This window comes from Corythoichthys intestinalis, chromosome 16 (genome assembly GCF_030265065.1).
Source record: "Corythoichthys intestinalis isolate RoL2023-P3 chromosome 16, ASM3026506v1, whole genome shotgun sequence".
In the NCBI taxonomy this organism is placed as follows: domain Eukaryota; kingdom Metazoa; phylum Chordata; class Actinopteri; order Syngnathiformes; family Syngnathidae; genus Corythoichthys; species Corythoichthys intestinalis.
In genome coordinates this window covers 31,585,739-31,611,176 of record NC_080410.1, presented here as the reverse complement: position 1 = coordinate 31,611,176, position 25,438 = coordinate 31,585,739, and the positions used below count along the sequence as shown (strand labels likewise).

Below are 25,438 nucleotides of genomic sequence, written 5' to 3'. Positions count from 1 at the left end.
TGACAGAATTGCAGGGGTGCCAATGCTTTTGGCCAGGACTCTAAGTCATTTAGTCTTCATTGTTACTGACAACATACGTAAAACAATTTCAAGTTAAATTGTGAAGGTAACTGAAAAAAGTGACAATCGTTTGATTCATCATCCGATCGATTATAACCGTTAGTTGGAGCCCCAACGACCATGAATAGCAAGGCGGGTTTTTTCGTCTCAAAAATTAAAATTTTCCTCAAAAACAAAACCAGGATTTTTTTCACCTAAAACATATCGTTGTATTGAAGGCATGTGCAGATTAACGGTTTCAAGGTATACCGTGGTATGAAAACGTCACGTTTTCAAAACCACAAAATTTTGCGTCATACCGTCCCTAAGGTATCAGCTATTTTTTATGTCCCAAAAATGTATGGAAAAATCCCTCGCTTGCAGCTGTAAGGATCAACCCTCCCCCACCGGTTGTTGCTCAGTGTCAGTGAGTCAGCTGTGCTACACGATGGCTGGAGGAGGTGAAACTCCTGAACCCCCCACCCCAATCGAAGAAAAGGAAATTGCTGGTATGGGAATACTTCGGCTACAGAAAAGTTACAGATGGCCGCGGCTTAGAAGAGGGTCAACAGACATGTAAAAAATGTTTTTCGGAGGGTGGCTGCCGAGGAGGCAATACCTCCAATATGATTTCACATTTATACAAGGTTCATAAACACTGTCATGAACGTTTCCCACCAGCTACGAGAGTTAACTCCAGGGTGTTTAGTGTGTCTAGCGGTGGTAAAACTTTTTCTCTCTGGCAACTGTGTTGAGAAAGAGAGTGCATGTATAATGTAAACATGATTCGAGTCATACACATGTGCTTTTTATGGAAAATACAGTGCCCTCCATAATTATTGGCACCCCCGAAAAAGATGTGTTTGTTAGCTTCTAATATATTTTCTTATTCAAATAATATGAGACCTTAATGGGAAAAAAAAATCCAACCATTAATATTGCATTCATTCAGTGGGAAAAAATCCCACATAAAGAAAAAATTATTTGACATCAAATGTGTGTCACATTTATTAGCACCCCCGGTGTTAATACTTTGTACAACCTCTTTTGCTAATAAAACAAGGTCTGGGGACTGAGATGGCCATGGGAGGAGCTTGTTTTTGTGTCTGGTGAACCATTTGTGTGTAGATTTGGCCATATGTTTAGGGTCATTGTCTTGCTCAAAGACCCAGTGATGACCCATCTTCAGCTTTCGGGCAGAGGGCAACAGATTTTGATTTAAAATGTCCTGGTATTTCAAAGCATTCATGATGCCATGCACCCTAACAAGGTTCCCTGGGCCTTTGGAAGCAAAACAGCCCCACAGCATCACTGACCCAGGCTTCAACTGAGACCGTGTGCTTTGGTCAGATGAGACCAAGATTGAGCTTTTTGGCAACAAACAATCTAAGTGGGTCTGGCGTGCCACGAAAGATGCGCATGCTGAAAAGCACCTCATACCCACTGTGAAGTATGGGGGTGGTTTAGCCATCTCATGGCCATCTCAGTCCCCAGACCTTGTTTTGTTGGCAAAAGGGGGTTGTACAAAGTATTAACACCACGTGTGCTAATAATTGTGACACACATTATTTGATGTCAAATAATTTTTTCTTTATGTGGGATTTTTTTTCCCCACTGAATGAATGCACTTGTACTGAAAGTTGGATTTTTCTCTTTTTTTCCATTAAGGTCCCATATTATTTGAATAAAAAAAAATATTAGAAGCTAAAAAAACACATCTTTTTCATGGGGTGCCAATAATTATGGAGGGCATTGTAAGTACTTTTTTTCCTGATGGTAATAATGTTGAGCTGTGGCTGTGGGTTTAGGCTCACTTAAAGGACTTCATTTAAAAAATTTTTTTTAGAATATTTTAACATTATACTTATGTTCCATTTGCTAATATGTTTTGAAAAATAAAAATCCTGCTCAATGGAAAAAAAAAACATGTTTAAACCCAGATATCTCAAAAATACACATTTTAGAGCTTTAATTGCAAAAACATCAGAATCTCATACCGGCACATGCCTACACTGTATAGTAGGCCCCACCCCCCCACACACACACACACAAAAAAACAAGTTTTCTTCCCGAAAAACAAAAAACCTTGACAATTGCAGTCAATCCACTTCATTGCAAAATGCAGCAACCTTAAGCACAACACACAACTCAGTCGTCATAATTAGATAACTCTTTTAATTCACAACGTATCAAAAGGACAAACGTGCACGGGCGGGACGGCCGAGGTCACGTGACGGTCGCGCGGCGGCGTGCAGGATTCATGTCAAAATATTCCAAACATGTTAATAAACTGTACAAAGAACTTTGGTTGAATATATATTTGTAAAATAAAGCTTAAATACTTCCCTTTCCGAGGCGTGTGGTCACTTTTTTCAAATGAGATTTCCCTGTAGGTGGCACACATCATAAAGTGTCAACCAGAAAAACCAGCTAACTCTGAAAGCAAATACGCAAACATGCTAACCTAATTAGCCATGCTAATGAACGCAGCGTCAGGGACGAGCATGCTAATAACCATTAGCGTTAAGTTTGAAATGTTTGGACAAGAAGAAGTGTTTTTGTCTTGCAAAATAAAATCTCATTTTGTTTCTCCAGTGTTTTTTCTTCAAATAACTTCACGTGGGAACAGACAACATCTGAACGGAGCGCATTAACGACGCCAATAAATAATAAACTTTCGGGACCAGGAAGTGACATCACACTTTCGGTACGGAATGAAAAAGTTGCCGTCTAATTGCTACTTATTTCAGCACTTGACGATAAAAGCCTGTTGATTAAGTGCTGCTGGTTGTCACTTCCTGAGCTTTTATTTTGGAGGTTGTCCGCCTTCAGTCCAACATGGCGTCTAGCTGATCGGCCAGGTCGTCAAACATGTTGCCGATGTCGTCCAGGATGTTTCCCGCTGACTTGACCGTGTCGGCTCTGCCGGGACAAAAAAAAAAAAATCTAGTAAAAAACGCAAAAGCAAAGCTCATAGGGTGCCGTTGACGGCTTTAGATGTCCAATCCATTTTACGGTGCAAAAAAATGGCAAATCAATAAACAAAATGGCAAATTCAAAAACAACGACAAATTACTTCACGAAACGGCAAGCGCAAAAAGACAACGTCAAATCACATAACAAAAAAAAAAAAAAGCCGAATCATAAAAACAACCAAATTATTTCTGCAACGATTAATCGATTAGAGAAAAAGCTTCAAATCCAATTTTGCTGCTTGGAGGATTTGTTTGACTCATTTTCTCCCAAAAATGTATAAATACGTTCCATTTTTAATTGTTTCAGTGTCCCAAAGACATATTTATACGTCTTTTACTTTTTTTTTTCATAAGAGACATCTCTGGGTTCTGATTCAACTGAGCTCCAAAGCTCAAAACTGAAAATCCATTTTAAAGCAATAAAACTGGCCACTGGAGGGCAGTAGCGCATTTGGTAAGCCCCGCAACCCGACTCAATGGAACGAACGGCTGGCTGCACGGCCGGGGCGCCGGCGGAAGACGACCGAATGAACGTCCAGGATGCCAGGCGCTGGACGACCGAGCAGAACGACCGGGACCACCAGTGCAGCGGATGATGCTGTTGAGTCCATTCTGCTCGCCGAGCAAAGCCGACGACGCCGTACTCGACCACTCGCGTCCCCAGCATCCTCCAGTGTCCCGCAAGGAAACGCGCACGGCCAAACCAGTTCCCCCCCAGGAACAGAAGTTCCGCAAGCGAACTCTGCAACGAGGCAGTTGTCACCACAAAAGAAAGACTAAAAAAAAAAATCCATCTTTATGAGACAGGCGGCGATGATGGAAAAGTTTACCCCGGCTGTCGCGGCCACAACAGTGTCATCTCTCAGTTAATTATGTGTAAATAAATTGTTACTTTGCTATCAAAAGCTCTATTTGTCTTGTTGTTTGTGATATTTTGTAAAAGGAAAACATTATTCAGATGTTTGGGATGTAACTAAAGCAAAAAAATTGCTGTTTTAAAGTCAAAGTTATGTTTGAAATGTATGCTTTCACAAAAAGCTCAATTTCTGTTTTTTCATCAGAAATTGGAAAATTGCTCAAACGAAGCTATTTTCTAATGCTGATTTCTAAAGAATGGAAAAAGATATGAACTTACTTTTTTTTCCTGCTGAAAGAAGAGAGTAATCTTTCTTTTGGTGGGTTCCATGTTTATATAGCAATAGAACAGAATTTTCTGTGGGCCTTGCAAAACCAGTCAAAATCCAGTAATACGGCCAGGAGCGAAGGGCCTTGCTCCGGTGAAAATGGCTGGGAGTGAATGAGTTAAGAAGGCTGAATCCAGCAGCTCCATGTTAAGACCAACATAAGGTAGGTTTTTGTTTGAGCCAATATGTTTCTTATGCATTCGTAGTTTAGTAAATAGGTGTTTTTCAGATTTTTTTTTTCTAGGAATATTTGTTTGAACAATTTGTTAGGAGAATTATAAATTTAAAAAAAGTTAGCATTTTATAGCATTTTGCTAAGCAAGTTAGCCAATTGTCCTGTTGTTATACAGTGGGGCAAATAAGTATTTAGTCAACCACTAATTGTATAAGTTCTCCCACTTGAAAATATTAGAGAGGCCTGTAATTGTCAACATGGGTAAACCTCAACCATGAGAGACAGAATGTGGGAAAAAAAACCCAGAAAATCACATTGTTTGATTTTTAAAGAATTTATTTGCAAATCATGGTAGAAAATAAGTATTTGGTCAATACCAAAAGTACATCTCAATACTTTATGTACACTTTGTTGAAAATAACGGAGGCCAAACGTTTTCTGTAACTCTTCACAAGCTTTTCACACACTGTTGCGGGTATTTTGGCCCATTACTCCATGCAGATCTCCTCTAGGGCAGTGATGTTTTGGGGCTGTCGTTGGGCAACACGGACTTTCAACTCCCTCCACAGATTTTCTATGGGGTTGAGATCTGGAGACTGGCTAGGCCACTCCAGGACCTTAAAATGCTTCTTACGAAGCCACTCCTTGTTGCCCTGGCCGTGTGTTTGGGATCATTGTCATGCTGAAAGACTCAGCCATGTCTCATCTTCAATGCCCTTGCTGATGGAAGGAGATTTTCCCTCAAAATCTCTCGATACATGGCCCCATTCATTCTTACCTTTACACAAATCAGTCGTCCTGGTGCCTTTGCAGAAAAACAGCCCCAAAGCATGATGTTTCCACCCCCAAGCTTCACAGTGGGTATGGTGCAATTCAGTATTCTTTTTCCTCCAAACACGAGAACCTGTGTTCTACCAGAAAGTTCTATTTTGGTTTCATCTGACCATAACACATTCTCCCAGTCCTCTTCTGGATCACTCAAATTTTCTCTAGCGAACCGCAGACGGGCCTGAACGTGTACTTTCTTCAGCAGGGGGACACGTCTGGCAGTGCAGGATTTGAGTCCCTGGCGGCGCATTGTGATACTGATAGTAGCCTTTGTTACTGTGGTCCCAGCTCTCTGTAGGTCATTCACTAGGTCCCCCCGTGTGTTTCTGGGATTCTTGCTCCCCGTTCTTGTTATCATTTTGACACCACGGGGTGAGGAGGAAGTTGAAAGTCTGTGTTGCCCAACGACAGCCCCAAAACATCACTGCTCTGGAGAAGATCTGCATGGAGGAATGGGCCAAAATACCTGCAACAGTGTGTGAAAAGCTTGTGAAGAGTTACAGAAAACGTTTGGCCTCCGTTATTGCCAACAAAGGGTACATAACAAAGTATTGAGATGAATTTTTGGTATTGACCAAATACTTATTTTCCACCATGATTTGCAAATATATTCTTTAAAAATCAAACAATGTGATTTTATGTTTTTTTTTTCCCACACATTCTCCCTCTCATGGTTGAGGTTTACCCATGTTGACAATTACAGGCCTCTCTAATATTTTCAAGTGGGAGAACTTGCACAATTAGTGGTTGACTAAATACTTATTTGCCGCACTATACTAAGATCCTCACTTTTTATTTTAATACTTTAATAATTGGACTTCCTGCAAGATATTCCATCATGAAAAGGTGGAGTAACTATCGAGGTCCACTGATCTGATGCTGCTTTGTGGTTAAAACGGTGCCGGAAAGTTCCTGCGCTTACCCGTCGCCGTGGTGCCGGTCCAGGATCAGCTTCCTCTCTACGGCCTTGAGAGCGGCCTCCAGAGACGTACTGGTCTCGTCCAATCTCTGCTGGACCACCTCGGTCCCGGCCGGACCCCCTGAGCCCTGAATTCTGGCGGTCGACGGCGAGAGAGGGGCCACAGATCCCCCGCGAGACGGCGATCGCGGCGCCGATGTGGTGCCAAAGGCCAAGCTTTGGACCACGCTGACATTCACCGTCGGAGACGTGGGTCCACCTGCTGCAGAAAGCAAAAACGTGTGAGTTACAAAACACTTGGAGTTGAAAGTAGTGTTGCACTGATACAAATGTCGGTATCTGAAAGGGACCCAAAACAAGCATTGGTATTGGCTAGTATAAAGAAATAACACGGTTATGCTGCGCAATATGTACTCTTAAGATTTAGCTTCCAAGCATCTTGCAAATATGGTTGCCAGTTACAAACTGTGCCAAAGCAAATTTTAATGGTTGGAGTTTCTTCCTGGTAAGTTTTTAAAAATGTTTTTATTTAGCAGTCATATTTTGAGTATATGAGCCTATACTTAAAATGTCGGTTCGATGTACATGATAAACGGTAACACCAGTCAGGATTATAAATTTTATGAACACTAAAATTGACTTGAGCATCTATAAAGATTAGAGGTGTGCAAAATTTCCGATTCTTAGATTATTCGCGATTCGGCCGTGAAAGATTCGAGAACGATTCACAAACATCCAAATTCCGATTATTGAAATATGCCAAGTAAAGCTGAAGTACAACACTCTCAGGGCGCCGCGCGGTCAATGAGGAACGAAGCGAGAGTAGCTAAACGTCATGCTTCCCATTACCCGGCCCCTCGGGTAATGCCACTGCTCAAGTCACTAGCTCAACTCATGCCTTGAGATAAAAAAACACAACAACATACCTGACTGCTGCCGAAAAGCTGCTACAAGTACATCCACATAATGATACGGTAGATATCATTTATATAGGACTAGATGCAATATCGATTCGGTAACGTTAGCAGCACACCTGCAAAAAGCTAGATGCGGGCGTTAGTAAACGGCCGCCATCTTAAAGCAGTACACTTCCCTGCAAGGCTGTTGTAGCGAACCTTCCAAGCAAACCTAATTAACTTTTTATCTAAAATACTCCTAAATCGGTAAAATATTGACTTGAATCTATCTTTAAAATAGTTTTAAAACTTTCACATGTCGAACGTAGACAAAAGGGAAATTATGGAATAACGAGAGCAATTTTAACAACTTTAACGGTTGATTCACAACATTAAATTAATTGAATGTAGTTTAAGGCTGCTGATACAGAATGGGGACTGGAGTTTTTTATTTACCGTTATTTTTGTACATTTTATTTACTGCTATATGTTAACTTCATTCTGAAATAGTATTTTTGAACAATTTTGGAACTAATGTACAAAACATTTATATATATAAAAAAAAATAAATAAATAAAGGAGGGGGGTGCATCAATAATCGTTTTATAATCGAATCGGAGCCTCTGAATCGTAATCGAATCGTAAGGTGCCCAAAGATTCCCAGCTCTAATAAAGATGCTAGCTTTATTAGGAGGGAAAACTGGAAAAAGCAGGCTAGCGAATTTGTGTCCTCTGCTAGCAAAAGTATTAGCACAGGAGCTCAGCTAATGTAATCATGTGGAAAATGGCAGTCACTGTGGACCTAATATGAGTATAAGGCTTTAAACCAAATTGAAAAAACATTCAAATTAGGGCTGTCAAAATTATCGCTTTAATGGGCGGTAATTAATTTTTTTTAATTAATCACATTAAAATATTTGACGCATTTAACGCACATACCCCGCTCAAACAGATTAAAATGGCAGCACAGTGTCATGTCCACTTGTTACTTGTGTTTTTTGGTGTTTTGTCGCCCTCTGCTGGCGCTTGGGTGCGGCTGATTTTATGGGTTTCAGCACCATGAGCATTGTGTAATTATTGACATCAACAATGGCAAACTACTAGTTTTTTTTTAATTGAAAATTTTACAAATTTTAATATTAAAACGAAAACATTAAGAGGGGTTTTAATATAAAATTTCTCTAACTTGTACAAAAATTTATCTTTTAAGAACTACAAGTCTTTCTATCCATGGATCGCTTTAACAGAATGTTAATAATGTTAATGCTATCTTGTTGATTTATTGTTATAATAAACAAATACAGTACTTATTAGAGCTGGGAATCTTTGGGCACCAAACGATTCGATTACGTTTACGATTCAGAGGCTCCAATTTGATTATAAAACGATTATTGATGCACCCCCCTCCTTTTTTTATTTTTATTTTTTATTTTTTTAAATGTTTCGTAACATTAGTTACGATTATTACGATAGTTACGATTATTAGTTCCAAAGTTGTTCAAAAATCCTCTCAGGCTAAACCAAACTACTATTTCAGTATCAAGTTAGCATATAACAATAAACAAATATACAAAAAAATAACAGTAAATAAAATACTCCAGTCCCCATTCTGTATCAGCAGTTTTAAACTACATTCAATTAATTTAATGTTGTGAATCAACTGTTATAGTTGTTAAAATTGCTCCCGTTATTCCATAATTTCCCTTCTGTCTACTTTTGTCAAAGTTTTAAAACTATTTCATCATTTAAAGATAGATTCAAGACAAGATTCTGCCGATTTAGGAGTATTTTAGATAAAAAGTTAATTAGGTTCGCTACAACAGAGCCTTCTAGAGAAGTCACTGCTTTAGTTCTGCTTTAAGATGGCGGCTGTTTACCAACGTCAGAAAGTCTGTCATTTCGCATCTCGGTTCAATAATACATGTTCTAACACCGGCGTCGTCTGTCATTTTGCATCTAGTTCTACATATATATGATATCTACTGTAGCCATATGTTTGTAGCAACTAGCAACTGCGCGTTGTTTGTGGCGGCTGTCGGCCGCAGTCAGGTATGATTGTTTTTTTTTTTTAATCTAGCGGCATGAGTTGAACATGACATTTACTCTCGGTCCATTCCTCATTGCATCCCAAAGACCGCGCTGACTGTGTTTTACTTCCGTTTTACCTGGTATAATTCAATAATCGGAATTTGGATGTTTGTGAATCATTCTCGAATCTTCCACGGCCGAATCGCGAATAATCTAAGAATTGGAAATTTCGCACGCCTCTAGTACTTACGTAAAGTATGATGAATGTATATATCTGTCTTGTGTCTTATCTTTCCATTCCAACAATAATTTACAGAAAAATATGGCATATTTTATAGATGGTTTGAATTGCGATTAATTACGATTAATTAATTTTTAAGCTGTGATTAACTCGATTCAAAATTTTAATCGTTTGACAGCCCTAATTAAAATATTTTTAAAAATTGGGCCTTTAAAAGCATTTTAAGTCTCAAGTTTTGGAGGAGGTCATTCATTTATTGTCACCCCTACAATGTAGGCATTATAGTAGTTTAGCAGTGTCTGACCAAGCAATGATAGCAACTACAGTTAGTCCCCGGGTTACAACGTACTCGATTTGCGTGATTTCGACTTTACGGTGCTGGAGTCTTATTTTCTATCTTTTTTTTTTTTTACTTGACTTTATTAATATGACACGTTCTGTCCTCACTAAACGTGAAGTTGTTCAGCTTGACAGACAGCAAACAAGGCAATTGGGGTTTTTGAAGCTTTTCACTTCCTTCACTTTAGACAATTTGTAAAGCTTTCACACAGATATCTACTTATGTTCAAAACAACCTGGATTTTAACAGTAAAACACTTGACACAAAACAATTGCTGTTCAATCGGCCATCTAGTCTGATCAATATTTAAATTAAGAAGATTAAATTTGTCAAACTAGCTTAAATGCTACAAATGCTAACGTATTTACAATAGCGTACCGCACTAATGCTATTTTTAGACCGCAAGGCTGCGTGACGTCTTCATCAGAAACCGGAAGGGGGTCAACATAGAAGTACGCTCGCATACATCCCATGCTATTTCTGCTTGTTTTCTGCCGGTGATCTTTCAAAAAGGAACATGCCGAGTAAACACTGCTGCTATGTAACTTGTAGAAACGACGCTAGACATTACGACCGTCCACATATGAAGGACGTTTTCTTCATATGTTTCCCAAAGCCAAAAAGTAGTAAGCCTGTTCATACCTACATGTAGGCTATAGCTTTAACAGCTTTACCTTTTCCAACCTTATTAAGGGGTAAGTGTAAATAAATGAATAGAATTAAGATTTGTTATTAATGAAAAAAAAAAAAAGTGTTCGTTGGCTGTCACTGAATACCAATTGCGATTGCTACACAAAAATAGCAATATAAATTACCCCAAGAACTGTCAGAGACGTAAAACAACGAGAGGATGTAATCGAATTGAATCTAATCGAAGAAAGACAGGGCATATGGTGGTAAAGGATAGCTTGTTGAAACAGGAGAATGTCATTGTCAGTGGCGTAAGGCAATGCACCCAAGAAGAAGGTGTCGATAAAAAAGCTACCTCTGGGTCAGGTCGGCTCTTTTTCCCGTCTGTTTCAGCCCTCGACACTGAAGCCATCTCTGAACATTTGTATGCTCTTCCATATCTTTAACAGTGAATTTGGCACCAGGGACATAATTGGTAGGTTTAGCTCAGTAAACATCTCGTTCGTACACTATTTACATGCATCTAGCCTGAGGGACAAACGCGAGTTCGACCAACCTAGCAACAGTTGCTGACTTCTTCAATATTAATGAGCAAAGGTGACGTGTTATGTGCGGTAGGCTATTCTCATAGCAAATCGCTCACAGACAGCTCCACAAACTGTACCTCTAAACTTAATTACAAATGCCTACACAAACATATATTAGCTGAAACAACTTACAGCGTTATGTGGGCCAAACCTGAGTGCAGCTATCCTTTATCCATATCAGACGTCGGCATCTGCTTCTCAGTCATACAGTCCAACCAGACCCAACGCTACCACCAGAGGGCAGTGTATCCTCCATTATTAAACAAAATACAATACTTTTGGACTTTTTAGATAGTCATTTTTGGGTTTTTAAAGGGTTAGTTCTGACACGCGGAAATTTGAGTTGGGTCGCCAGCATAGGACTGGAACTCGTTCGGAACCCGGGAACTACCTGTATTGTATTTTCAAGTGAGTATGTGATAATTTAGTATGAAATTGACAAAAATATATGTTTCCGAAAAATGTGTTATCGGTACAGTATAGGTCGATACCACACAGCCGGGTAGCAGAATCGCTATTGGTATCAGGAGCCAAAAAATTGTATTAGTGCAACATTAGTTAGAAGTAACTGTAATGTTACCCTGCGGTGCCAGCAGGCTGTGTCGAAGGGGTTTGGGGGCCACGACTGGAGGCTTCGGGGATGGCGAAGGTTTCACATTAGACTCCGTGTCCGTCCGTGAAAAGACTCCCTCCGGGGTCCCCTCCTGGGACGCGGCCTCAGTTTCAGTCTGGTCTTGGCAGGGGGAAACTTCGTCTTTGTCTTTAGGTTTGTGTCGGCGCTTGACCGTGTCCGACTCAGTCAGGTTGAACTCGGGGACCTCGGGGCTTTTGGCACCGGCGGCGTCCACCCTGGGAGGTCCCGGGGTGGCTTTGGGTCTCTGTTTGATGGTCAGGTTTCCCTCCTCGGCGAAGGGGATGCATTCACTGGAGCTGTTGTGTGGGGATCGCGAGCCTTTGGCGTCTGATTCCTCCGTGTCGGACTTGCCGCCCGTGTCTGGCTCGTGCGTGGGGACGCGCTGGCCGTGCGCCCCTCTCCTAACCCCCGTGGGTTCAATGGATTCGGGGGCGCTCGGCGCCTGCGGAAGGGTTTCTCGTTTGGGATCCTGAGGATTTTGAATGTCTGCGCTTCCTTCCAGGGAGGCGGCGATGCTCCTGACGCTTCCTGGACTGTCGGTCACTATGCCGCAGCCTGCCGACGATGACGCGGTGCTGCTGTCGCTTAGCTCGCCGCTGGTGGTGCTGCTCACCGAGCTCAGTCTTTTGGGAGGCGGCGGCGGGGGTCCTTTTTTACGCGCTCGCACGGCAAAAGAGTGACTGCGACCCACGTTGACACCCTTCTCCGGACTGGATTGCGCCCGAGCCGACTGAGCGCGGCCATGTTTGCGGCTGAGGGTGGCGTACGAAGGCACGTTTCCAGAGGGAAGCGCTGGCTCGTCGTCGTCATCGTCAGGTTCTCCATCTGACAGGGCGTAGCGGTTGAGAGTGTGGCCTCGTTTTTTCGGCGGCGCCAGAACCCCTTCGCGCTCCCGGACCCCGGCGGGTGTGTCGAGGTCGGCCGAGCCGCTTTGAGCGCGCAGGTAGCTGAAGCCCTTTGACGCCGGGGAACCGTGAAGGCGGGACGTTTGGGGCTTGGCTGGGACGGCGGGATACTTGAAGACGGTGGCTGTTCCGAGAGGAACCTGCTTGTGGACGGGCCTCTGATCCCAGCCCTCGGGAAGGTTCCTGTCCCTGACATCCAAGCCGTGCTGGATGACGGAAGCAAGAGGAGGTTCCTGGTTGTTCCTGACGATCGGGCCGTCCTCGCGGTCGGCATAATGGCCGGACATCGCCGACTGAAGCTCCGCGCTCAGCTCGCTGTCCTGAAAGTAGGGTTATGACAATACATCGATATGGCGATATACAGTGGGGCAAATAAGTATTTAGTCCACCACTAATTGTGCAAGTTTTCCCACTTGAAAATATTAGAGAGGCCTGTAATTGTCAACATGGGTAAACCTAAACAATGAGAGACAGAATGTGGGGAAAAAAAACGAAAATCATATTGTTTGATTTTTAAAGAATTTATTTGCAAATCATGGTGGAAAATAAGTATTTGGTCAATACCAAAAGTTCATCTGAATACTTTGTTATGTACCCTTTGTTGGCAATAACAGAGGCCAAACGTTTTCTGTAACTCTTCAAAAGCTTTTCACACACTGTTGCTGGTAATTTGGCCCGTTCCTCCATGCAGATCTCCTCTAGAGCAGTGATGTTTTGGGGCTGTCGTTGGGCAACACAGACTTTCAACATCCTCCTCACCCCGTGGGGTCAAAATGATAACAAGAACGGGGAGCAAGAATCCCAGAACCACACGGGGGGACCTAGTGAATGACCTACAGAGAGCTGGGACCACAGTAACAAGTAACACATTGCGCCGCCAGGGACTCAAATCCTGCACTGTATGCGGTTCGCCAGAAAGCATTTGGATGATCCAGAAGAGGACTGGGTGAATGTGTTATGGCCAGGTGAAACCAAAATAGAACTTTCTGGTAAAAACACAGGTTCTCGTGTTTGGAGCGAAAAGAATCCTGAATTGCACCATACCAACTGTGAAGGTTGGGTGTGGAAACATCCTGCTTTGGGGCTGTTTTTTTGCAAAGGGACCAGGACGACTGATCTGTGTAAAGGAAAGAATGAATGGAGCCATGTATCGAGAGATTTTAAGGGAAAATCTCCTTCCATCAGCAAGGGCATTGAAGATGAGACGTGGCTGAGTCTTTCAGCATGACAATGATCCCAAACACACAGCCAGGGCAATAAAGGAGTGGCTTCGTAAGAAGCATTTTAAGGTCCTGGAGTGGCCTAGCCAGTCTCCAGATCTCAACCCCATAGAAAATCTGTGGAGGGAGTTGAAAGTCAACAGCCCCAAAACATCACTGCTCTAGAGGAGATCTGTATGGAGTAATGGGCCAAAATACCAGCAACAGTGTGTGAAAAGCTTGTGAAGAGTTACAGAAAACGTTTGGCCTCCGTTATTGCCAACAAAGGGTACATAACAAAGTACTGAGATGAACTTTTGGTATTGACCAAATATTTTTTTCCACCACGATTTGCAAATAAATTCTTTAAAAATCAAACAATGTGATTTTCTGTTTTTTTTTTTTTCATATTCTGTCTCTCATGGTTGAGGTTTACCCATGTTGACAATTACAGGCCTCTCTAATATTTTCAAGTGGGAGAACTTGCACAATTAGTGGTTGACTAAATACTTATTTGCCCCACTGTATCATTCCATCATTTCCAGCCCCTGCCAGTTGAAATTGATTGCACATTGATTTTGCTGTCAATAAGTGTTTTAAGATCAATTTCCCTTTCTTACTAAATACTCTTCAGCCTGGGTTCACAGTAAATGACTTAAGCTAATAAAAACCTTTTTATAGATGTAAAAAAAAAACAATGGTTTTTGATACAACGTGCAAAAAATAAACATTCCTTATTTTTCCATTTTGAGATAGCTTTTCTCTTTAATAGTGGCAGATAATCATTATTAGTGAGCCTTGTTTCACAAATCCTACAATATGGGGAGGTGTCTAAAGATTCCCACTCCTACCTGGAAGGTCATCATTGTCTTTGGAGTGCGGGGGGAAGAGCACTCCCCGCCAGCTTCCGGCGGCTCGATGGAGACCACGTGTAGAGCTCCAGGACCCTTGCGGCGCAACGTTCCCTGGCCCGACTCGGCCTGAAGGACGGCCCTATGGATGTCGCACAGCTTCTTCACTGCCAACATCAACTTCTTTTGGTGGCCTGCGGGCAAAACGGAGGTGGTAAGGACAAGACAGGGGTTCTTGGCGTGGGGCTCAGGTGTTAAATTGCTGGCCCGGGGCCGGATGCAACCGCTATGTCATTTTGTATGGTCCCCTTTGGTTTTGTTATAATTAAAAAAATATGAATAAAAAATATTTTCTTTTAACTTACTTTCTTAACTTTCTTCTTTTGCTCCCAAAAACGTATAAATAAGTTCTATTTTCAATTGTTTCAGTGTCCCAAAAATGTATTTATACATCTTTAATTTTTTTTTTTTTACAAGAGGCATCTCTAGGTTCTGTTGCACCTAAACTGCAATGCACAATGCTCAAAACTCATTTTAAAGCAATAAAACTGACCACTGGAGGGCAGTAGTGCATTTTGTAAGAACTCATCTCGGGCCAAGAAAGGAAGTGAAGAAAAATAGTCAGAAAACGGAAGTTGGAGGGATCTTGTGAAGACGCGTGAGAATTTGAGAAAAATGTGGAGAACGATTGGGAAAAAAAAGGCAAACGACACTGGAGGAGTGTTTTGAAAAGAAAACGAAAACATTGTCAAAGAAGGATTCAAAAATATCTATCTTGATGAGACAGACGGTGACGGCCACAACGGCGTCAGGTTCCACACGCGTTCTGCGGAGCTCACGTTGCGTTACTCCTGAGCCCGAGGTTGAAATGAACAATGAAGATGATGAAAAAAGTGAGACCGATCTTGATCCGGACTCATCAGATTACTGGGAGCCACCTCATTCAACCGGGAGCAGCCGAGAGCCTTGCCCGTTGTTATGTGCGCAATAGTTCAACAGTTTAGTTATGTGTAAATAAATTGTTACTTTGCGATCAAAAGCTCTATTTGTCTTGTTGTGTATGTTATTTTGTAGGATGAAAACATTCAGATGTTTGGGATGGCACAAAAGCGAAAAATAGCTGTGTTAAAGTCAGTTATTTTTTAAATGATAGCTATTACAAAAAGCTCAATTTCTCTGTTTTTTCATCAGAAATTGGAAAATTGCTCAAACTAAGCTATTTTCTAATGCTGATTTCAAAATAATGGAAAAAGATATGAACTAACTTTTTTCTGCTGAAAGAAGAGAGTCTTTCTTTTGGTGGGTTCCATGTTTATATAGCATTCGAATAGAATTTTCTGTGGGACATGCAAAATCAGTCAAAATCCAGTAAAACAGCTGGGAGTGAAGGGCTTTGCTCCGGTGAAAATGGCTTGGAATGAATGAATTAAGAGGCTAAAGAAATATGATTTCGGTAAACAATGGTGCTAAAAAAACACTGGCTAGCAAAATTGTCATTTGCTAATCGACTAGTTGTTGATTAATTGTGGCGGCCATAGTTTCACTGCCATCGACGTCAATCATTCGATCGCCATCGACCCTCCCAGTCCTAATGATTCGGACATCCAACACTGTCAATGGCAGCCAATGAGTTAAATATATATTGGGATAGGGAATTCATCGAAGGGCTCACCCAGCTTAGTGATGCCGATCTCTTGCAAGTCTTCCCACGTCAAGTCTTTGACGATGCCGATGCTGTCATAGCCGTTTTCGGCCAGTCTCTTCAAGTACTGCGGGAGGCCGATAGCGCTGAGCCACTCGCCAAGATCCGACTGCAACGCAACCGCAGCAGGATGAGGCGCAACCCTTGCCGGGGGCTTTCCTTCTACTCACCGGGATGTACTCCGGAAGCCACTCGGGTATGTTCAGCTTGTTGATCTCCATGGAGATTTTCTTGCGGTGACCCGGTTTGGTCACTCCGATGGCCGTCAAATCCTGAAAGAGAGTCGTCGTAGGTCAGGAACAGTATTCGTAGGGGTGCTTGAAATCTTTGAAAATGCTTTCCACGTTTAAAAAAATGCTAGAATTTGGCGCAATGTGTTTAAGAATATTCACTGTTTTTACTCCTCTTAAAAGTAATAGGGCTGTAAAACGATTAAAAATTTTAATCGATTTAATCACAGCTTAATAATTAATTAATCGTAATTAATCACAATTCAAACCAGTATAGTAAGTATAACACAATGTTTTTTGATGAGTTTACCAAAATACTGTCTTCTGTGTGCATGGACTTTGATTGTGTTGTTTTAGTGGGTGACTTTAACATTCATGTTGATAATCCTGAAGAAGGATGTGCTAGAGAGCTTTTAAATATTTTGGATACATTTGGTTTATCTCAGCATGTCACAGTTCCAACACATAACAGAGGGCACATACTGGACTTAATAATATCCAAAGGTCTTAACATCTCTGAGGTCACAGTGAATGATGTTGCTCTGTCTGATCACTACTGCATTATGTTTAAAATGACCACCCCTGTCCATCCTCTGAAAAGGGAAACAGAGTTTATTAGGAAGCGTTACATAAGTGATAACACATGTGCGTTATTCACACAGGCCTATGCCTCATTATTAACCCCTACAATAGCTCCAGTGGAAGAACTTGTAAATAGTTTCAGTTCCGGTGTGATGACTGTAATGGACACTATTGCCCCGATTAAGACAAAAACAAGAAAGAAGAGGTCACCCTGGAGAAATGCCATACTAGCTATAAAACAAAAGCAAGTTTGTAGACGAGCAGAACGCAGATGGCGAAAAAACAAACTCCTAGTTTTTTATGATATCTACAAAGAGAGTCTTCGCAAATACAACCAGGAACTGAAAAATGCTAGACAATCATATTTTTCAGAGATCATTAGTAGAAACACCAACAATACTCGCACACTATTTTCTGTTGTTGACAAACTGACAAACCCACAAGCATCAATACCTCAGGAATTGGCATCTGAGGTGTCCTGTAATAATTTCGCAGCATTTTTTACACACAAAGTACTAATGATTAGACAGACTGTGTGCAACTCCGGATTAACAAATGTTACACTAAATGCCTCCCAACATGTCCCCCACGTCAATCTTAGACAGTTTAGCCTCTTGGACTATGCCACTTTAACAGAAATTGTGTCGAAACTAAAGCCCACAACATGCTGCCTTGACATCCTTCCTTCAAACTTTTTCAAAACTGTTTTTCATTGCATAGCCCCAGACATACTTCAGATTATAAATACTTCCCTCCAAACAGGAGAGTTTCCTCAGACTTTAAAAACTGCAGTAATAAAACCTCTCCTAAAAAAACCTAATCTGGATGCCTCAACCATTAGTAATTACAGGCCAATATCAAATCTGACATTCCTGGGGAAAATTATCGAAAGGGTTGTGTTTGAACAGATCCAGACTTTTATGATCCAAAACAATCTTTTTAACTCATTTCAGTCTGGATTTCGGCCACAACACAGCACCGAGACCGTGCTTATCAAAGTCCTAAATGATATTCGTCGGAATACCGATGCAGGCAAATCATCTGTTCTGCTACTATTGGATATCAGCGCCGCATTTGACACGGTTGATCACAACATACTACTCAGCAGATTGGAACAGTGGGTAGGGCTTACTGACACTATTCTTCAGTGGTTCACATCCTATTTACATGATAGGGATTTCTTTGTGTCAATCGGAAATTATCAGTCAGAACGAACCAAATTCACGTGTGGAGTCCCTCAAGGGTCAATTCTTGGACCACTCTTATTTAACATCTATATGCTTCCGTTAGCTCAGATAATGGAACAGTATGACATCTCCTATCACGCCTATGCAGATGACACACAACTGTACATTTCTGTGTCCCCACATGATTATAGTCCCTTAGTCTCCCTGAGTAAATGCATTCATCAAATCAATGAATGGATGTGCCAGAATTTTCTCCTGTTAAATGTGGAGAAAACAGAGGTGATCATTTTTGGGCCAAAAAAGGAAAGGTCAAAGATAAGCAGCCAACTTAGCACAATGTCACTTACAGCTACAAATCAAGTCAGAAACCTTGGCGTAATTATTGACTCAGACCTAAAATTTGATAGCCATCTAAAGTCCGTCACTAAATCCGCTTATTACCACCTAAAAAATATAACCAGAATTAAGGGGCTTCTGACTCAACAAGACATGGAAAAACTTATGCATGCATTCGTTTTCAGCAGATTGGACTACTGCAACGGTATATTTACAGGTCTTGATAAAAAATCAGTCAGGAAGCTGCAGCTAGTACAGAATGCTGCAGCCAGAGTCCTCACAAATACAAGGAAGCTGGACCACATTACACCGGTTTTGAAATCGCTACACTGGCTTCCAGTGAGTCAAAGGATAGACTATAAAATACTACTGCTCGTCTACAAAACACTTAATGGCCTTGGACCAAAATACATGCTTGACTTGTTAGATTCCTATGAGACATCTAGACCCCTAAGGTCGTCTGGAACGGGTCTTCTGCATGTTCCAAGAACAAGAACCAAGCAGGGTGAGGCAGCATTTAGTTATTATGCTCCTCACCTCTGGAACAAGTTACCCGAACGTCTGAAGTATGCTCAAACCGTTAGCTCCTTTAAATCAGGGCTAAAAACGCTTTTGTTTAGCACTGCATATCCATAACTGTCTATATATTTCAATCTACCTGCCTTCTATTCCTCTTGTGCTTATCTCCATTGCTGATTTCAATGATTATTATTAGTAGTAGTTTTTGCTTTATTTCTATTTTTGTTTTATTTTCATTTATTTATTTTTATTCTGTGATTAAATGCGATCTTTTGTCTTGGTTTTTACGCTGTGTTGATTTAAATGTGATTTTTATGGTTTTCATGTGATGTAAAGCACTTTGAATTGCCTTGTGTTGAATTGTGCTATATAAATAAATTTGCCTTGCCTTGCCTTGCCATCTATAAAATATGCCATATTTTTCTGTAAATTATTGTTGGAATGGAAAGATAAGACACAAGACGGATATATACATTCAACATACTGTACATAAGTACTGTATTTGTTTATTATAACAATAAATCAACAAGATGGCATTACCATTAACATTCTGTTAGTGATCCATGGATAGAAAGACTTGTAGTTCTTAAAAGATAAATGTTAGTACAAGTTATAGAAATTTTATATTGAAACACCTCTTAATGTTATTGTTTTAATAAAATTTGTAAAATTTTCAATCAAAAAATAAAGTAGTAGCTCGCCATTGTTGATGTCAATAATTACACAATGCTCATTGTGCTTAAACCCATAATTTCAGTCGCACCAAAGCGCCAGCAGAGGGAGACAAACACAACTAACAAGTGCACATGACACTGTGCTGTCATTTTAATCTGTTTGAGCGGGGCATGTGCGTTAATTGCGTCAAATATTTTAACGTGGTTAATTTAAAAAATTACCGCCCGTTAAAGTGATAATTTTGACAGCCCTAAGTAAAACATACATAAATTTAAAAAATAAATAAATAAATAAATAAATAAATAAAAGAATATTTACTCTTTTCTTTTTGTGTTTTATTATGATTACAAAATTTTGAAAAGTAAAAAAACAATTTAGGTTTGGTGTCTTTTTTTTTTTTAATTAAAAATAAAACTAAAATAACAGAATACAGTGATCCCTCATTTTTCGCGGTTATTGGGGACCAGAAAAACTGCGAAGTAGCGCCCCCGCACCCAAAAAAATTTTTTTGGGTGTGTTCAATGTATTTATTCACATTTAGCATTGGAAAGAGACACATACAAGACATGTTTAATTTAAAAAAAAAAAATAAAAAAAAATAAAAAAACATGTATACAATATATATTTTTTTAAATAAATGTTTTTAAGCACTTCAAGTGTAATAATTATGATATGTTACTGTCCCACCGAATTATTTTTAAACAAGGATAAAGTAGAAAAATGCTTGTCTTTATTAAATGCATCATTGAGTGAGTCCACTCACATCCGCACAAGCTGCTCACTTACACAAAATGACTTGCCACTATAATTGTTTAACAGGTTAAACGATGATTGACACATGTGGCGCTTTGACGTTTCGGCTTCCGGGCATCTCTGGCAAGCTCAAACCTTCACGTCTGTCAATCATCATCATTAATAAGCAACTCCAGTGCACTGCCTGACCACGAAAGAGAGCAGGAGTGAGAGAGAGACTATGTGATTGGGTTTGGACAGCTCATCTGTATTTATTTATTCTTAATTGAAAAAAAAAATCCGCGATGGATGAAGTTTGAAGCGCGAAATAACGAGGGATCACTGTATTAGAAATTAATTCACTTCTTTTTTTTTTTTTAAATGTAACTGAATAGAAATCAATTAATGAAAACTTGAAAAAATGAATAAGAGTAAATACATTAAAAAATAAAAATAGAATATTTACTGAAATTTTTCAATCCAAAAAAAAAAAAAAAAATAGATTAAATATTTTATAAAATGATTTAAAAAATTACAGTTTTCCTCTTTTTTTAGTTAAAAATATGAATAAATACAAAGGAAAACTCGGTAAGAGAATATTTACAAGTAAGAGGTTCAAAAAAGTTTGAAACATTTTGAGGTCAATGAAGTCTAATCGAGTCATCGACTATCAAAATAGTTGTTCGTGGATTTGCTCATCAATTAGTTGATTCATTGTGGCAGCCAAAGTGCGCCAACTATAAAATCGATCTTGAAAGTTCTTGAATTTTCCCATGAAAAAGGTACATGTTTTCCAAGCCAATCACACCTCTCCCACAATGCAACAGCGCACAGAGGAAAGAGTCTGCTGACCTCAGGTGTCATCCTGCTGATAGTGGGGACGTCGTAACCGGCGCTGATAAAATTCCCTGCATACTGCTCCAACTGGAAGTCACTCAGCCACTCCAATATGGCTTCAGAGTCCTCAACCGTTACAAAAAAAAAAACAAACAACGCTTACGTCATTATTGTCGGAATCTTACGGGTGTCGTTTCTTGCACTCCGAGCGCTGACCTTGCCGTCCAGTAGCTGCTGAGGACGGAAAAACTGCTGCTGGGAGAAGGTCTGCTCCGCCGCTTGCTGCACCGTCACCGTCGGCCTGCGGGAGGCGACCGCACCTGAGGTCGAGTTAATAAGAGAGAAGTTGAGGACAGGACCAAGAAAGAACAGAGAAAAATGGGGGAGACATGACCAGGAAGAAATATCAGAAAGATGAGAGAAATTGTTGAAAACTTGACTCTAGAATTTAGTTTAACTACACGTTGACTTAGGCCTGTTTTATTGCCGCTTTTCTGCTCTCCTCCCCGCCCTCAAGGTGTTGAAAGTAAATCATGGAGTACTGCTCGGTTAACTCGAGTATTTCGATTAGAAAAAAGCTTCGAATCAAGTTTTGCTGCATCAAGGATTCGTTTAATTACAGTAGAGTGGCGTTGTAATGGTTTGTTTTAGAAGTGTTTGCATTTAGTTTTATTTGCTTGGGTGGATACACTGCTCTCTAGTGGCAACAGTGAATATGACATAACTCATTTAACATGCCTGAAACCAGCTGCTCCCTGTTAAGACAGACAAAAGGTAAGTTTTTGTCGGAGCTAATGCTTTTTATCTATTCATAATTTCATAGCATTTAAGCTAGCGACTGTTGCTATGCAAGTTAGCCAGTTGTTCTGTTGCTGTAGTTGGATCCTCATTAAATTTTTTTATAACGTTTGAGGCAGTGTTGTTTTCTTTAGAAAACTTTTTTTCATGCCGATGACGAGACGATAACGAGTTAAAAATGTGTTTTGGGAGAGTAAGGCCATGTCTACATATAGCAGGGTTTAAAAAAAAAAACATTTTTTAAACGAGGATCCTACCCTAATACGCCGGGAAAAAATAATTACGTCCAAACCAGCACGTTTGTACAAAAACAAAAGCTTCCACAGCCAACTACATTCGTTCATTTTTAATGACATTCATAATAATGCGTGAAAAATAATTGTCCATAATACCCCCATCCTTCGCATGTGGTCTTCAATATGAAACACTGAAAGAGTTTGTAAATAAATGAAGGCAAAAAGCACTTGTCCAATTTACTCCAAATGTAAACATTGGTCTCATGTGTGACGTCGGGACAAAGTTTGTCGCAGTCAGTGACGTTTCCACAGTTAAATCTTCGGTTATCAGTGTCCACATGATGGCGCCACAAATGCAGAATTCGCACATCTTCTCTTTGGACAGCGTTTTTAAGAACCCTCGTTTAAACGTGCGTGTGGATGATAGGCCAATCCGTAGAAAAAGTTATTTTGCCAAATAACCTGCTGCCTCGTGTAGTCATGGCATAAAACCTAATGAGCCCAATGCCAGATTTTGTCTGACGAGACGGGAACGAGACGAAAATGTACAATTGTTTCCATCACATGTTCACAACGTGTGACATTTTAAGTCTAGTTAGCCCGCATTGTCTGCTTGTGTCACTCTAAAGGTCTTTGCTGCGTGATCATCACACACTCAATGTAACTCGTAACGTTAGCATAGCATTCGGCCAATGCTCACGGCGAACATCCTCTTACTCTCTGACTTTTTTCCCCCCCCATGCAGTTCGTGGCGTCCAGGTGTGTTTAATTCATTGAAAATAATTGACTGTTTTCCTGCTGAGTTTGTATTATCACCAAGTTGGCATTGTCCTTGTAGACGCTACAATATGTGCTTGTCTGTCAATGCTCATCCAAAATAGTTGGAAAACTTTATTTTAAAATTGTATTTTTTAAAATTTCACGGACGAAAATTTTTTAGTAAACGTCGACTAAAACTTGATGAAATTAGTTGAGTTTTTGTCAACAAAAACTAGACAAACACATTTTGAGATGACTAAAATATGACGAAGACTCATGAGTATTACCGTCCAAAACATTAAGACTAGGGCAATATTAAAAAGGGCTGCCAGAAAACAACACTGGTTTAAGGCTAAGCTCAGGTATTTTACCAAGAAATCGTAATCGATATCGGAAAATCAGGTTTGAGACAAAATAATCGAGATTTTCTTGTTAGGCAAAATCGAACAGAAGCTAGCAAGTGCTAGAGGATGGAGTGGGAAAAAGAGGAAACAAAGGAGGATAAAACAGGGCAGTGACGACGGTCAGCCCACCTGGGTGATGCAACTGCTTGCTCAAGTGTACGCCTCCACAATCAGCAGCGAGGGGCCCCGCCTGAAAGTATGAGCACGAATTAGAAAGAACTTCTTAGGACCGGGCGGGCGTATCGACGTACCTTGTCGTCACGGTACACGATACCGTTGTGGGCGTTGGCCAGCGTGTTATTGTTGTTGAGGGTGTTGTTGTTGTTGCTTTCCGTGCTTTGGCCGCTGCCGGCGCTGCGCGTGCTGCCCACGCTCTCGCTGCTGCCCACACTGCTGCGGTCTCCTGACAGTCCAAAAGATGCAAATTTCACGCAAGTGCAGCTAATGCTCAAACGGGAAGCTAGGCAAATAGACGAACTAAAGCTAATGTTTAAAAAAAAAAAAAAAAAAGCCCATCTTTTCATTGACCGCACAGTAGCTTTAGCTTTCAAAATCGTCGCTTAAATTGATTGATAATCATTCAACTAATCTTTCAAATTAATTTAATGCCCAGCGAAAAACGTCCAATCAATTTGGACTGGGACAAATGGCACTGAAACATGACCATTCAAAGCCGGCCATCCCAGTTCAAACGAATTTGACGTCTATCACTGTCAATGGCAGTGATTGAGTTTAGCTTCGCTGGCAAAATGTCTACCGGGGAGCTGCTATTTCATTGTTTTTTTGTTGAATGATATCATGATGAGAAATTTGAAGGAGGCGGGCGAATGCGTACCTGCAGCTAGGGTAGGGGGGACGCAAAGGGAGTAGGAGTCGTCACCATGAGGGGCCGAGTTGGGGCCTCTGGACTGGCGTGGAACAGGCAGGGAGGCGAGCCGGGAGTGGGGGCCGCCTACAGGGTGACACAATAGGAGTGTAGGGGCAATGAAGCAGCGCTTCCCAACCATATTGGACACGAGTAAAGCTTGCTTGTATGTGTGTCAGTCACCAAATAATTGCCTCAAAGGTTGGGAAATGCTGGCTTAGAGGTCAAAGAACACAAGGAACCCATGCATCGAGTGCAAATGTGCGAGGGACTACATCACATGATGGAGACTCACCGCCACGTCGGCCGATGACTTCCACGATGGAGGGCGGGAAAAAGCCCACGCGGTCCGTCCCACGCTGGCTGTCGTGGATGTGACCCTTCCAGCGGCCGTCGGCGTGCTGCTCCAGAACCTGTGGAGAGCCCAGGTGGACGCATATGAAGCTTGTGAACTCTCTTCACTTGTGGGGTAAGAGTGTTACACTTAACAGTATTTGTATTCGTCCCGTACTGTCACGGTACGGGCATCACGGAAATATAGAATGTTAGAACAATTAAAATACAAATTCACAAGTTTGGCATTTTCTTCTATTTATTTTGCACTATAACAAGAACTGCTATTAGTTTTAGCCAATTGAACAAACTTTTAACTTTCATGCTGTGATCAAAAAAGCCTTTTTCTTATCCCTGTTGTACCGGACCCATACCGAACCGTGACCCCCGTATCAAACCGTGACTTGTGTGTAGTGTTTACACTCCTATTCTGGTGTGTAATGCTTCACTTGGATGTACTGAACCGTTTCGGTTTGGTTCACTTGAGTGCTGTTTCGTTTATGTGCAGAGATGGGTAGAGTAGACGAAAAATTTTACACAAGAAAGAGTAGCGTTACTTCAAAATAATATTACTCAAGTAAACGTAGCCATCCAAAATTTTTTTTTAAAGTATTTGGTAGAGAGTACTCAAGTAATGAGTGACACTGTGAGTAACTGCTTATGACAGGGGTGCCCAATCCCGGTCCTAACCCGCTTGTTTTCCGTGTCTCCCTCCTTTAACACACCTGAATCAAATAATCAGCTCATCAGCAAGCTCTGCAGCAGCCTGATAACGATCCTGATTAGTTGATTCAGGTGTGTTAGAGGAGGGA

General features: G+C 40.9%; 1 protein-coding gene across 3 annotated transcripts in view; it reads right to left on the bottom strand.

The window, feature by feature from the left end:
* Positions 1-2,095: 2,095 nt before the first annotated feature.
* LOC130932091 (caskin-2-like) overlaps positions 2,096-25,438 on the bottom strand; it is a 61,101-nt gene continuing 37,758 nt past the window's right edge. Inside the window, exons 11-22 of one of the 3 annotated variants that reach the window (XM_057861484.1) lie at positions 24,589-24,706; positions 24,264-24,380; positions 23,680-23,831; positions 23,558-23,618; positions 21,448-21,551; positions 21,247-21,357; positions 16,304-16,405; positions 16,104-16,242; positions 14,432-14,625; positions 11,423-12,701; positions 6,124-6,382; positions 2,096-2,961 (exon numbers count right to left, since the gene is read on the bottom strand). In XM_057861484.1, coding sequence (XP_057717467.1) covers positions 2,868-2,961; positions 6,124-6,382; positions 11,423-12,701; positions 14,432-14,625; positions 16,104-16,242; positions 16,304-16,405; positions 21,247-21,357; positions 21,448-21,551; positions 23,558-23,618; positions 23,680-23,831; positions 24,264-24,380; positions 24,589-24,706 — 2,730 coding nt within the window. In that variant the 3' untranslated portion in view covers positions 2,096-2,867. Of the gene's footprint in view, positions 2,962-6,123; positions 6,383-11,422; positions 12,702-14,431; positions 14,626-16,103; positions 16,243-16,303; positions 16,406-21,246; positions 21,365-21,447; positions 21,552-23,557; positions 23,619-23,679; positions 23,832-24,263; positions 24,381-24,588; positions 24,707-25,438 lie in introns of all 3 variants that reach the window. The other 2 variants (XM_057861483.1, XM_057861485.1) reach the window with 2 other exon arrangements.